Below are 16462 nucleotides of genomic sequence, written 5' to 3' on the forward strand. Positions count from 1 at the left end.
TTCAAAAGGGCGTTTCTTAGGCCCTATAAGGAAGACCACCCGATGGCATGACAAAATAGGTAAAAAAGGCAAGTCCAGGGATAATTTTATGCCCATCGAAGTTATTGTAAGAATAATGAATAACATTTTATTTCAATTTACAACACCTGTCAGCCCAGATGTTAAATTTCCGTTTTATTTTGTAAATTAGAGATTAATAACAACCCAAGTTTTGGAACAATAAAAAGATAAAAACGTGGACAGGGTTTTTCGAAAACCTCTTTAAATTTAAAATACTCTCAATACCCTCCAAGCTGCCATTATCAAAATACATCTATGGCAAGAAGCTAAGTGGCAATCTGGTTCACCGATTATACTCGTATGTTCAGTATACTCAAAAAAACAATTAAAATTGTAATTTTGTTTATCGTTTATTGGAAACAAATCTCGTTGTAAGCCGATTTAATAATATCGCCCGCTTTTTCGGCCACCATGATCGTGGGGGCGTTGGTGTGGCCGGAATTTAGTTCGGGCAAAACGCCAGCATCGATGACCCTTAAGTCCTTCATCCCGTGAACCTGTAATCTCGAATTAACGACCGACGTCAGAGGATTGTTGCCCATGCGAGTAGTAGAAACTGGATGGAGTATCTGCAACATCGAGCGTCATACTTATCAGGCAATTCGCAATTATCAATTATATCAGAATAAATACAATAACAATTAAGCACCAATTATAAACCATATGGTACAACGTCGATGGTTCTTTGTTACTTTTAATAGCCTGAAAAGGTGAAGAAATTGTGACAAAATCAACGTGACTGAATTTAAGTTTAACAAGTAAAAAATATTGAGCAGCTAGCAGCTATACATTTAGGGAAGACAACATCTACATAATCTAAAGATAAACATACAAAATCTACAATATAATAACTTTAATGAAAAAATATGCAAAACTATTATTTGAAGTTATGACTGAAATTGTGACAGCTCTCACAAATGTTCTAAAGAGTCCGAAGAAGTCCATCTGACTTAGCTCGTTACTATGAAATTACATGGACAATCAATTGTAGAGTTTATTCCGTCTGCAGAGTGGTACATGTGCAAAATGTACGCTAGTCACTTTCCAAAATCTTTTGTGGTACGTTTTACTTTGCTAGATTACATTAGATTATATTCAGATTATAGGAGCCAGCAATCTGTCCGTCACTGCGAGCCAGATGATCTGTAGTGACTCTCTCCATAGCTATGGAGAGTTACCAGGTTCGTTTCTCTGACGAGAGACTACCTAACTTCGATAATAGCTGCTTGGTGTAGACCATTGCCTCTGGTTTGGTTAGATGGAAAAATTCACTCTCGATAGGCCTTCACACTGACATAATATGTGTATGGCTGTTTCGTCCTCTTCTGGACAGAATCTGCATGTTTTCTTCCACTGCTATTAGTCTTATGCCGGCAGTTGCCCGTCAGTAGGCCTACCATTATTCTTTACTGCGATTATTTTGTTAGTTTCTTGGCTTGTCTTTGTCCTTCCTTGTCTCTCTACCATTGCTGGCATTTTTTTCCAATTTTAGGTGTGACGCATTATTGTGCTGGACCGCACAGCTTCTAGTGCCTCTAGTATTCCTTCCTTGCTTTCTGATCCGCCTGTGTATAAGATTATATCTGAACTTATGGGTGGGCCTTGAGTGATTTGCAAATTATGATATCAATATGGGGTGAAATTCATATTGGGATCTTAACAAAATATAAAAGCCTCTGAAGTCCACATTGCACACTCCAATGGACAACTGAAAACTCTGGTCTTCCATACCGTTAAACATGACAAGGTTCCTGCTGTGCAATAAAAAAATAAATTTCCATAAGTAACTTTAAGCAAGTGTGGTTAATGAATAAGTTGAAAAACAGAAGGCCCAAATGAGGATAATTCAGGCACACCGGATGGGAAAAGAAATTTGTCGTTATTGCCTACAACAAAAGCGACTGATGCTCCATCTCCGGTGAAAACTATCTACTAAAACTACTATCAAACAAGAAACAAAAAGAATCACTCACTTTTCTTACCAAAATGGTATGGTCGAACAATTTCTAAAAAAAAAAATGGTTGTAGTCCGAGATATTGCTGCTCAAAGTTGGACGAACGGGAATTTTAAAAATTTTTCCAATAATTTTAACGATATTCCATTATAAATAAGAACCTGATTTTTTTGACAAAATTTGTTGGTTTGGGGGTAAACCGAAACATTTAGGTGTGATTCTGTTTTAACTGTGACTTTTTACGTCTTTTCTTGTTTGTTCCCACTGGTGATTAATTCATAATTTAATAGCTAATGAAATTTTTGTTTAATTAGATGATCATAAAAATATTTAATCTTTTTTTATATATAATTAATTTTGTCATTCAGAGAGAACCTACAGTATATCAGCCAACCGTGTCATATCCATTTCTGAAATTTATCTCTAAATATATATTTATCTATAAATATACGTTTATCTATAAATATAAACAATTGAAAATCATTGGCACTTTCTTTTATCATTGAATTCTGGTTCAATAACTTTTATCTTTAAAATTCAACGAATTGTAGAATTTGAATTTATACGACGCGAGCGCCACCTACCATCATGGTGAAACTAAATTATCTGAGTACTGTTTACAAACGTGGAGTTGATCAACTAGTGCAAAGTGGAACGCAAAATTTCAAATTTATTTCTCGTTCAGATTTTTACTTTTGCAGTAAAATATATGAATAATATACATAAAAAACATTAAAAGTCTAGTATTAAAATCAAAATTATAACACCTCATTCTGGAGAGATCTTCTGCACTTGAAAAAAATAGGTCAGATTTTCACTGGGTTTATAAAAACCAAAAATCAAAATTGAAGCCACACATACCTTAGTTCAAAAGTTGACAGGTAAAATGTTACAAAGTATTAAACTGAAAATTTGATTTGCAAATTTTTAAAATTGGAGCCTAGTTTAAAAGTTGACTGGCAAAAAATTACGGGGTGTTAAATCATCAATTTCATTTTCAAATTTTTTATTTAACTTAACAAAGGATTTTGGATTAATTTCAGTGCAGTTTTGTTCATATACGTAGAAAGCTAAGTGCTGAATTATTTTTTCACAAAAATACATGTCAATAATTCTAATGAAACTTTCAAAGAAAAATGCATAGATGTTAAATCTATTAACAGTTTTTGAAATATTCCAGTTTCATAAAAAAATTGTATTTTATGTATTTTATAGTGTCCATCCATGTCTATAAACTAATTATACAGTAAAAACGATAATTAACGTGGTTAGTAATAATTATTCCATTTTATTTAGATACCAACGTCGAACCAAAGTGAGGTGCAAAAATTTTAGTCCCAAGGACTACAGCATGCCCTTTTAATTTGATACATGACATTACCGTTCTTTCGCAGTCAGACACGGCTGGCTTGCGTTGTACTTACGCTGACGCTGTAGGTCTTAAAAGAACAGAACCACCATTCCTTCGAAAATCTCTCGTGGTTATCGTCACAGACCGGTACCGGTGGATGTCTAAAGGTCGCCTTATACGTTTTGAACGTGTCCGTCTCGTTCAAACGCATTATAAACTGAACGCCCCTATATAAAGTCTGTAAGTCAGCTTCGTCCGACAAATAATTCGGATCTATCAGTGGGAAATCGAAGATGCTGCTGGACTGCAGCGTTACTTTGCCGACCGACTTCGGATGTAAGAGGACCAGGGGAAACCAGATGTCGTGCAAGGCATCTACGTCCATGATAAACTCCTCCTTCATTCTGCAAATTTGAGCCGTTATCTGCGCTGCGATCCCAGAGATAATTAATAACAAACGGATTTAGTAATCGAAGGTTATCCGTGGTAGTCGGGACTGTAATCATATATTCGACGTCTGGTCGATCCACCTTCGAACCGCTGAGATTGACGAAGCTGACCATTTCGAGAGCAGAGGTCAAAGGTCTCAGGTTGTAGGTGTAGTCTTCAATATTGTCGTCCACAGTTTGGTTATAAAACGTTTGGTTCGATCTGAAACAAGACTTGAGAAGGTTCGATTCGCAGTGACAAAAAAAAGTTATTTTAAACTTAGTCGGCACGATTGGCATAGCAAAGTATAAAATGCCACACAAAATAAACCAGATTGTTCATCTTGCTTTCACTTATACATCAACAGATGTGGTTCTGCCATAAACGCCTATCTGATCAATGCAAGACAGCCGCCTTTAAAGATCAAAATTTGTTAAAAAAACTATTGTACGAAAGCTCTGCCCAGGAAATTAAAATTAAAACAATACCAGAAAAATCTGAAAATTAAGAAAATATATATCGAACCGTATAAAATATAATTTACCATCCTAAAATTGGAACTGCTACTGCCTTATGCTTCGTCTATGTTAGTGGTGGTACCGTTATATCAAGTGTATTCTCTTCTTCACAGTATTCTTTTATTATATTGTCTGTATGTGTTATGCAACTGATCCGATTTTCTTTGGTTGTTGCTGTAAATGTTTTGCACTGAGCCCACACCAATTCTATGGCATTAAATATACAGTGGTAAGGAGGCAATCTAAAAATTTGACGACGCATTTTAGCAAAATTTCGTCTGTAGCATACGGAAAGTTTGTTTTGTAATAATTGACAATTTTTAACAACTCACATTTTAGACCCTTTTCTGGGTAATTAATCCGCTTACTGCGTAGCCAATTAATAATTTCTTCGTTCTTTGTCGATGCATTTGGTACACCTTCACTAAGTCTAGAATGATATCGTGCATTATCCATAATAATTAAAAACGGTCTTTCCATTTTCGGTAGAAGTTTTTTGAAAAATGCGACCCTGGAAACCACTGTAATTATCTGGTCCAACTTTCTATGTTCTATGTTGTAGCTCTCTCGGACTATTTTATAATTTTTAATCGGTTGTTGATGCCGACGTTTCGTCGATCATTCTGTTGTCTTCTTCAGAACCTAACTGAAACTGGCACACATTCTACTCTACATTGTTTGATGGGCCGGAGCTAAAGAATTATGCAATTGCTGATGAATTTATTTATTTTTAACTCTCTTTCATGATTTTTGAGCTCAGTGTATGGAATGCTCAAACGGAATTTTCTCCTTGAAGATCGAACATGTTGGTGCATTTTTGGACAAAGTTTTCTTCTCAAATATAATATAAATATAAATATATTCGCGATGACTGGTGATAGTGAAGAACCCATAGCTGTTCCCGACGTTTGTTGAAAAATTTGACCCTTATATGGAATTGCTCCTGATTTTGAAAATGATTTAAAAAAGATTATTGCTTTATCGACATTAAGACAATTAGGTTTTATAATAAGAATTTTATTTTTGGCAGAGCTGATTTAGCTTTTTTTCGTTTTAATATTTATATGTGTGGGAATTATTATTCTTAATTGTGGGGGGTGCCAAGATATTTGTTATATGGGAAAATTGATTAATTAAATACCTTTTATTTCTAGAATTTTTATTTTTAGAAATTTTGCTTTACGTGGCATACCATTTTTATCAGGATTTTATTCTAAGGACTTAATTTTAGAAAGAATAGAAACAGGCTATATGAATATCTATATTCCAGACAAGCATTTTTCAATGAAAAGAAGAAGGTTTGGTTCCAAATTCTGTAAAATATGGTTGAGAGTTTCAGAAATAGGACACTGTCTATTTTGTTACACTGTAGACACCATAACGTTATTCCTAATTTTCTTGAGGTATCCCACCATATCAAAACTCATATACTTACAAAACTCTTCATAAATCTACTTTTGCTTTACTTCGAGAAAGAATTCATCATACCCGTAAAGAGATATACCAAATCAATAAGACTCTTGTGCCTCTAGATTTTGAAATTGCTTCCATCTTATTCCCATCCGACTTCGATACCCTTTCAAACAATGAGATAGTTTTGCCGCTCTGTAAACAAAAGAGTTGAAAACCGATGATTTTTGGACGAAGTGGTGATGTGACAATGTTACGTTTTAGATACCATGAAGTTATCCCTAATTCTTATAAAATATCTCATCACGTCAAAACCTCTTCTGCTTATAACACTCTTCGTAAATCTAGTTGTGGTTTACTTCGAGAAAGAATTGATTATACTCATAAAGACATAGAAAAAATCAATCAATCAATCTCTTTTGCCTCTACATCTTGCAACATGATACATGACAAAGCTGAGAATCTTCGTTTCTCTTCTACCCAGAATCACATTCAAATTTTTGAAAAACTAACGCCAATACTAGTGAAACGATCAAACTGTTCCCAACTATCAAACACTGTGGTAAATGTATCGTAGCACCACCTTTGTGAGAAGGAAAAATTGTTCTTGCAAAAGTTGCAACTTCGTCCTTGCCTCACGCATTTTCTTCAGCACAAAGAGCCTACTCAGGATTTGATAAAATATCAACGAAATCTAAAGTTTTTAAAAAGAAATTATATATTATATTATTAAATCTTTTTTTAAATATAACATTAATATAATAAATATAAATAAATACAATCTAATTGAACTGTCAAAATATATCGCTTTTCTAGTTTTTTGCTTTTAACTCCAAAACGATTCAAAATAGATACGGTTATGTTATAACAGTTTCAGATCAAGAATGAATCGCTCTTTTCATTGCCACAATAAAACAGAAAGTTAAATTTAAAACTTACGCAAAATATGCGTAATTTTCTAAACACCCTGTTGTAAACAAAATTTCAGCGTTTTATCTAAATGGTTATGGAAAAAGAGAAGTTGAAAATCAAAATGGGTGGAAAACTAATAGAACAAGTAGTTAGGAATTATGTCTGAAGAAACAGTAGAACAGGATACAGAATTAAATAAGAAAGGGAAATAAGTTGTACTTATGCATGGAGTAAGGGGCTCATACATAAAAAGGATATATTCAAGGAAGTTTACAAATCAATTCTTACATATGGCTCCGAGTCATAGCGATTTTCAAGAGCAAAATTGGAGAGATGCTTGAGGAGAGTTAAAGGAATACCCAGGAAGGACATAATTAGAAATGCAGATATAAGAGAAAAGGTTAAATGTGGAATGCATGGAAAAGAAACAATTTCATTGGCGGGGCGATTTCCAGAGATTAGGCAGCATTGTACCGGTTAAAAGAGTTTGACAGATTAAAATGCAGGGAAAAGAGGAAGACCCAGAGAAATTTAGGACATAACTGTGGGAAAGATTGTGAAAAAGAGTGGAAGAACATGGGTAGAAGCTGGAAATTTAGCACTAAATAGAAAAGGCTGGACACTTTTTGTAGATAATTAGCTAGATTTTATGTCAAAATTTTACCATTACACAATACGGGTAAAAAGGGACTAGATTATAAATAGATAGATTTTTTTCGATTTTTTCCTAGAATCAAAAAATCTAATAATATACAGGGCATTCCTTTTAAAAAAAATTAAGCTGGTGTCTGGTTCGACCACAACCTCCTACGACCACAACCCATTTTTTACTCTCTTTATCTGTGTGATTCATGTGCTGTTTGTATGATAAAACTTACAATGCAAAAGATAAAATATATGAAAGATGATCTTTACACATGGTAATAACAACTTCGTATTTACCTGTAAAATAGAGCAGGATAATAAACGTGGTCCGCTAAATGTTCTCCTACCGGCAAGTCTTGGATAACGTCGATTCCTAGCTCGCCTAAGTGTTGCTTAGGTCCGATACCGGACAGCATTAGCAATTGGGGTGTATTGACCGCGCCGGCTGATAAAATAACTTCTTTCTTCGATCGCGCGACGTATCGTCTCCCGTCTTTGATGAACTCTACCCCGTAGGCTCGTTTCGACTCGTCGATCAGTATTGCAGTGACGAAACTCCGCAGGCTCAAGTCGAGGTTTGGCCGTTTCTCGAAAAAATCTAAAAATGCCCGCGAAGTGCTCGCTCTCTTGTTATAATTCAGGGAAAACTGCATCCGACTGACTCCTATCGGATTTGGTCCGTTGTGATCCACATTGCTGTAGCCCAAATCTTGGAACGCCCCAAATATCGCAGATTGCTGCCGTAATTACAGTCCATCATATAGTTATGCTCGATTTACGTGAATTGAAAGAGGATAGAGAAAAAATCTTAACCTTCGCATCATTCCACACGGTCAAGTTAAAGATAAAAATATAACTTAATGTGAAATACGAAAACTTATGAATTATGAAAGTTTTAGGATTTTTTGTGTTTTATGGTGTGAATTTTTAAAATAATGAGTTGAAACTTAATATACCAAAAACACGATAATAAAATTATAAAAAATAATAAAACGTTTTGCAATACAATGTCGGGTTGGGCTGGGCACTCTTTTGAACGTTTCTTGTAAACCATTGCTATCAACATTCAAATAAATTGTAAAAAATATTTATTGCTTACAAAAAAAAGCCGGAGATCGTTAAATTGTTTAAAAGTTAAATTTTCTTTTTAATTTATTTATATAAGAGTACTAATTAAATTTAATTTTTATTGTTAAGCTAACCTGAGCCCTTCCAACACATAGACGCTTTTTTGGTACTTTTGTACTATATGTGACCCAAACTGGAAATAAATAACTAAAGGTTGTGTCAAACTTACGAATCCGGCTGTAGGTCGTAGAACATCTACGTGCATATACCCTCCATTTCCGTGGTAACCCTCATCTCGGCCCTCGAAGACAGCATTTTCCGACTTTTTGAAGTAGTGCAGGACGTCATCAAACGACCACCCCTCGTTGCCAAGTTGTTCCCACCTGTTGTAATCCTCAGGATGACCTCTGGAGTAGATACCTAAATTGATTGTGCTAGAGCCGCCTCTGGCTTTCCCCCTTGGCATAATGCACTGATTATTGGGCATCGCTGGAAAAAGTTGCGATTCTTACAAACACTTTTATTTGATTTAAATTTTTTATCCAGTTCCCTCATGACGAAAACATTCAAAAAAGTTAGGTGACAGCTTGCAAATGGGCAATAATTGTAAAAACTGCCAGAGTCTATTCTAGACATTTTGATGAAACTCCTTACCAAAGTAATGTGCGTTTTGAACTTTTGGGCTACGCCACTGCAAAAATAGAGGGCTATCAGGCTCTAAACAGTCGAATTGATATAAAAAATAGAAGTGATTTACTTGAGACTCTTTTAGAAAGCAGGGAAGTTCCTTTTTTTTGATGTGCCCTTTAGTGCTTTAGAGGGCTCCAGCATAAAAAAATCTTGATATTGAACATTTGACATTTGAACTTTTTACTTGTACTTGATTTTCAGGATTACTTGTCACCTCCATTTTTAAGTTTTAACGTATTTCAAAAACAATATAAGTTAACTACATCTAACTCAAAATTTATTTCTGAGTTATGAAAAATTATTCTTCATTATTAATATTTTTTAATTTCGAGAATGTTTTGCTATTGCTTTGTTATGAGATTACTGCAATTAAATGGCATAAAAGTCGTTTGATTTCTGCCACGATACATGTTTTATTTATATTAATATATCATGGTATATTGCAAACAGCTGCCTTTTCTCTTTGCAATGACTACTAAGATTCACTTCAACCCGTAAACTCTCTATGCTAGAAAGACAAATGTGTTTACTTTCAAGACTCTTGTTCATAATTCCCATTTTATTCGCTTTTAAAACTGTTCATTTATAATTAATCCATAGAATATTATAGAAAAATACAGTGATTTATACTAAAATTATTTAAAAAAAAAAATTTTAAAAAACAGATCAGCACCTAGATTTTTTTTTATAGTTAATGAAATGGTATCCAAATCCGTTATTGTAATATCAAAACTTCGTTTTAAATATTGGCGCCTATTTTTTCATTAACTTAAAAATCTATGTAACGACTTTTCAATGTTTCTACATATTTGGTTTCTAGAAATACAACAGCAATTTGCGTGCAAATTTTAGCAATAGCAATGTAAACAAGTATCATATCCATTAGTACCCGGCATCAAATTCAAATTTTTAGCTCCGCGTGACGTCATGCACTCGCCGGAAGAATCTAAAACGGCGATCTGTCATATTTTTGTTTGTTGTGTCATGCGCAACACAGAATGCATGTGTAACTGGTGGTCTAACCACTTGGCGCTATTCGTATTCGTTAAAAACTTGCATATTATCATGTCATTGAAACATTCACATAAAAACTTCAATTGAAGTGTGAAGTTAATGCTAACAAATATTAAGTTGAAATTGGAAGTACAAGGAGAAAATGTAATTATAATAAAAATATTAAAAAAATAGAAACACCAATATAATAGAGTAAAAAACAACACCGCGATATTATTCGCACTGTCAGGATTACAGTATTCAGTTAATATCTAGAAAACGATTGTGGCCTATTTTAAAAAATATGAATTTTGCTTGAGAAAAAAGAAAAACGGTCAAAAGTAGTAAACCTCCAAATTAATTCTTAAATAATGAATACTATACTTTTTCTACGACCGTTAGTTTTTTGGTACATTTTCACAAAACAACACGAATACATTCACTGACACGACTGTCAGAATTGACAAACGTCAACATTCAACGCGTTGGAAATATATCCAAAAACATCCGATTGCTCCCAAATCCGTGCGGTAAAATCCCGGAAATGTGCGAAGTGGCTCGGATCCGTGGGAAACGAAACTGTCGTGGTAAAGTGACGCCTCCCGCACGCTAGATCGGTGAGTAATTAGGTATTTTACAGACGGGATTAGAAAAAATCTGTTTACGCACTACTTTCTGGAAATGCACACTGAGCTTCGTTTTTCAAGATTTCTATGAAACGCGAGAAATTCGTACCGATTTTAATAAGACGGTATATTCGAGTGTTTTGAAACACCATTAGTACTCGATAGTTTAAAATAAAATTGCTAGAGGGCGCAATTCGCAATTATAACGTTAATATTTTCTTCCATTTCAGAGTAATTGCCAGAAGAATACTCTTTTAGTTTCATCGTTTCTTACCGAAACACATGTTCTTTTGTGCGGTGGTATTGTAACCCCAATTCATATCTGAATAAAATAAATGAGCTGCCAATCCGACAATGTCGCTGAAGTCGTTGTCATTTCCGCCAGCTTCTAGAAGCAAGATCTTCCAGTGGCGAATCTCGGATAATCTGTTGGCGAGGACGGCACCCGCAGATCCGGCACCGACCACTATAAAATCAAACTCCCCAAATTCTGAAATGGATAACATTTTCATCACTTCATGAACACACAGCCAGATCAAATTATATTGGGGTATCATCTGGTGTTCCTCAGGGTGGTCAACTTCGCCTTTAATCTTGATTATTTATTTTAACAATATTGCTAATTAGAAACACTAATTTTTGTTTTATGTCGAAAATTTACTGCAGGAAGACCTGAATAGACTGAATATTTACAAAATAAATAAGAGGCTGAATTTATCTTAGAACGCATAATGTAAGCATTGTGAAATGGTTAAAGATCTTGAGACCTGGTTGAATGAGAAACTGACTATTAACATGCATACAGTGTATCATTGTAAAATCTTTGTTTATGATTCGATTTTGATACCGCTAGCAGCATCTGTTTTCAAAAACCCAAGAGCGAAATTAAAATACTTGAACCATGAGCACCACTTTTAACTGATAATTCTCCAAGCCATTCAAACGAATTTTTCTGCTTTAATTAAACCAACTTATTACTTGTGCCCAACATTCCAAATTTAGATAGATGTTTGAGAAAAGAAACAAACAATAACAGAGTTTTGGATAAACAATAATGCCATAGACACATAAACAAACACAAAAAGGGGTATGGAAGAACATTTGGCCATTAGATGGGGTAAATGTTAAAGAAGTAGGACAAGAAACAGCAGCAAACAAGCAAGAATAGAAAAATTTTGAAACTAGTGATTCTGAGAAAAGCAAAAAGAAATATCAAAAAAGTTCTAAAATCCAGTTTGACCACTATAACGGAAATTATGGTCAAATTTACTATTTATAAATCTGGTGGTAATTCTAGTTTTCTATATTCCTTAAGTACTTTTGATATGAGATCAGTGATGTTTTGAATGTGAACAAGGACAACAGTGGCAAGTGTTAGGTTGCATTCGGGCTCATGGTCTTTAGAAGATTATAGTGAAATGTGTATGATGGAACGCTTAATATCTCTAATATGGAAATTATTAGAGAGAAGAGAATGTAAGGTATTTTAATTCTGGGCTCAGTGACTCAGGTTGAGTTGTACGGTGTGCACTGGTTTCCTGTAAATCCAATGACCCAATGTTAGTTCTGATTTTCTATTGATGATAATAATCATGAGAGCAAATAACAAGAATTAAAACACCTCACATCTGCTCGTCTCTCTTGTAATTTCCATTAAGCATCCCATCGCAAAATACCCTTCACCACAATCTTCCAAAGACACGGAGTCTCAAGGCAACCCCATACTTGCCACTGTTATCCTTCCTTACATTCAAAGTATCACTGACCACATATCAAAAGATCTCAGGAAATATAACTTCGAAACCAGATTTACAACTTGTCCAAAAATATCTCAACATCTTTGATCCGTCAAAGACAAAATTCCTTTTTGAAATACCAGGAGTTTACAGCATTCCATTCATACGCGGCAAAGAATACATTCGAGAGCCAGGACGAAAAATATCAACGAGGCTCATAGAATATGAAAGAGCCTTAAGACTACGATAAATAAACTCATCAGCAGAACCGGACATTAAATATTCGATAGAACTAAAATTCTTGCACATAATCAAGTATTCTACCGACGATAAATCCGAGAACCTATAGAAATCTATAAGCAACCAAACAATCTTAACCGCGACTCAGGTCTTTACCTGTCACTAATATGGGAATCAGTCATCCCAGACGACGCAGGAGGAATCCAGAAGATTTGTAAATAGTATTGCAGTAGCAAGTAGTGGAAGCAGTGAAGTAGTGGTTTTGAAAAAATATGGTCAAATATATTGAACATTTCCCACATTTTGACAGGGGTTCGAAGGCAAGACTGTGTGTCATGGATGCCTTATGATGCGATAACCTCGTTTAACATTGTTTAATATATGGCCTCCTTTCTACATGAGCAGTTTCAGATTATTAGATTTTGCCTAGTTAAATTAAATTTGAGAATTGTGGATGTTACCTTTATCACTGTCAATTAATGTGACTTTACGAAATTTGAGACGAAATCGCACTAATTATGCTTGTCAGTCTCCTATAAAAAAACTTTATCGTTTTCAAAAGCCAATTAGGGAAACAATTTAATTTTATCGTATAAATGATTGTCGTTCTTTACAGTTGCTTTCAGATTCTTGTCTGATGTTTATAGATAGATACTAGATAGTATCAGCATATTATAATTTGCCTTAAACTCTTGAGTTAAGTTTATCGATAAATAAAATCTTTTGAATATCGGAAATCGTCAGAGATAGAGAATAGATCAAACTAGGGCATAGTTGCGTATCGATAAGCGCGATAATAGAAGTAATCTTTGCCACTTCTGGATGTATGTCCGGAATCTCAAATTTCCGGCTTTGACTTTATCAATTTATTTTATTTTATATTATTTATTTATTGTTCTTGTATTTTTGAGCTTCATCGTTCCGTCTTTATCAAACCATCAACAATTTTATTTTTTATTCGATTTTTGCAGCTCCTTTGATCAGAGAGGTCAGAGAAATAATGTAATGACACTTGTACAGCCAATATTAGGTATCTTAAAAACTGGGAAGTTAATTTATTCTCATCACAGATTATCACACTATATAATAAGCTAAGGAAATCATGTACCTCTACAGATCATCAAAGTTCTTGCTAAGACACCTTGTAAGAATAATATTTTCTCGAGAACAATAAAAATTGGAGAAGTATAATAGTTTTACTGGGTCTCGATATAATAAATTCGCTATCTTTATCAGTAATGAAAAAGTGTTTCGTCAGAAACGCTCATAATTGGAAAACCTTTTGGAAATGTTAACAATAAACAAGACAAGCCTTACCGTTGGTCGATGAATCAGCAGTATAAGCGATTTTTCTGTTATCGAGTGGCAGCCTGTAGCGCTTGGATTCGGAAATACTTTTCTTCACCATTTCGGAAAAATCGTTAAAGTTTGTGTAGTCCGAACTGGCAAACGCCAGAAATGCTATTAAAATAGTGCACACGGTCGTCGTACACATTTCCGTGGAAGAAAACTGAAAAAATGGTATAAAAAAATACCAAACAAAAATTTTGGGGAATGGTTTATATATGACGTTAATCTCGTGATAAAGTTCCTAAATATTTGAATATCCGATTCCAAGAGCAATTAATGAAACAATTAATATTGTGCATTTTGAATAATTTATTTGCGCAAACTTTGTATGCGTAACAAATCTAGGTCAAGTTTAGTGTGTCCTATAATGTTTATGTTTACGTAGTTTTATAGAGATACGCGTTTCGTATTACATCAAGGTTTCTCCGATTCGATAAAGCATTTAGGGATTTACTGAAGTCGTGCATGTTACAAATTCATATAAATTATACAATTCCGAAATGGTTACTTTACGCCCCTGTTATTATATGACTCTGCAATTTTCTTTAATTACTTTATGTATAAGATGAAATATATAAATTGTTGTTTAACACATTGAAACCCACAAGACTTTTGTGTAGTACGATTTGCGATAACATAGTCGCTCATAAAACCAAGAGAGAAGGTGTGACAGTGTTTTACCTGCCTTGACTTACGCGCCTGACAATTTTTTTTTGTAACGATCAGTCATCAGCTATACATTTACCGATCTTTTTAAAGAGAAAGCCCTCGGCATCTTCCATCTAAAACCAAACTTATGCAAATAAGATTTTCTTAACTAAACTAACCAAAACTAACATTGAAAACCTACGCACACAGATCGATACCTTAAGGGATTGTCACACCACTATTGAGACCAAAAATCGTCAGTTATCAAGTCGCAAACTGAATTAAAACGTCTAACATCTACTCTCCTCTGTAATAATTTACACATTAGAGATATTAAGCGTTTCATCACAAAATACAATTCACCGCAACCTCCCAAAGAAAATGAGCCCGAAACCAATCCCATACTTGCTACTACGCTCCCTTCCTACATATAAAACACCACTCACCACATTTTAAAAGTTCTTCAGAAATATGATGTTCAAACCAAAGACAAAATTATGTTGAGACACAACGAGCTACAAACTCATCAGTAGTTGCTGAAGACCATCATGAAACCCAAAAAAAATCCATCATAATAGGTCTCGCAGACAGAGCAATAATGTTATTCGATACAGAATTTACACCATACCTAATTAAAAAAGCAAAACGCGCACTTCTAGAACATAATTATCCCAAAAACTTAATTCATAATATCTATATGTATATGTATATATATATATATATATATATATATATATATATATATATATATATATATATATATATATATATATATATATATATATATATACATATGATGACACTATATTCCGGGATATCATCCGTTCGCTTGTTGAACTCCGACTCGAGTCTTGCATCCGACTGGAATCCTGCAGACGTTTCACCAAAATCTCACTGGCCATCTTCAATGCTCGCGCTCCGAAAACACTTCCAACACTCACTTCTCCAAAATCTCACTTGGCAAAAAGGCAAAATATTTTATAATAAAATAATAAAAATATTGTGAGGCAAGACACGATTATATTTTATATCTCGGTAACGGTAAGTCCTAAGAGATCGTCGTTGGCACCGAGTTGATCAGCGTCGAAAAAAAAATTTTTGTTGTCTGTCCGTTCTCCGTTTCTGTTCCAGGACATTTGTGACAATAACTTCGGAACGGTTTCAGCTACACGGTTCAAATTTTGCTGCTTTTTAAAGGTCTATGGAACGCGCAAGATATGTGAAAATGCTCGGTGTCAAACATCGGCGGCCATCTTGTTTTTTTTTTCAATTTTCGACTGTTTCTTGAACATCGCTATTAAACACGATATATTTTGGCTTCCAGAAAAAAAAACCTTGTTTTGATGCGCTTGCCATTACTTAGATCGGAGGGTGGTTCATCTTAGGTGGACCCCGGTTTATATCATTTTTTAAAATAATATTTTCCACATGACTTACCTATACGTAGCGAACATTGCACTGATCATATTTTTTTAACTTTTCCTTAAACGCTGCCCATAAGTTAAAAATAGTGATAAAAATAATAAAATGCACGGCAGTTTAACGAGCAATTCTCAGCACTTACTATGTTTATTAGTACAAATGTAAATGAACACTATTAAGCAACTTAATTAAATGTGACGCACCACTATATATTACGAAAATTATGAACAATTTGCTTTGTAATAACAACGAGACTATAGGTAATAAATATAAGTAAACTCATTAGACTAATAACTTACTGGGTGACATGTGGCAAGTGCAAAAAGTAATTTTTTTTTGTGTTACAGTAACATTTAGTGCTGCTGAAAACATATTCCGTTGACATATTAACAATTGTTTTCTTGTTAAT

General features: G+C 34.2%; 1 protein-coding gene across 1 annotated transcript; it reads right to left on the bottom strand.

Annotated features, from left to right (window-relative positions):
* Positions 1-410: 410 nt before the first annotated feature.
* On the bottom strand, positions 411-14264 carry LOC132707544 (glucose dehydrogenase [FAD, quinone]-like). The gene is made up of 7 exons (XM_060679440.1): positions 13951-14264; positions 10932-11147; positions 8578-8837; positions 7578-8017; positions 3826-4017; positions 3440-3770; positions 411-629 (listed from the first exon to the last, which is right to left on the bottom strand). Exons 1-7 carry the CDS (start codon positions 14126-14128, stop codon positions 411-413), a joined length of 1836 nt encoding a protein of 611 aa, XP_060535423.1. The 5' UTR covers positions 14129-14264.
* Between the last annotated feature and the right edge of the window lie 2198 nt (positions 14265-16462).

This window comes from Cylas formicarius, unplaced genomic scaffold (assembly GCF_029955315.1).
Source record: "Cylas formicarius isolate icCylForm1 unplaced genomic scaffold, icCylForm1.1 PGA_scaffold_9__14_contigs__length_23061073, whole genome shotgun sequence".
NCBI classification, from domain to species: Eukaryota; Metazoa; Arthropoda; class Insecta; order Coleoptera; family Brentidae; genus Cylas; species Cylas formicarius.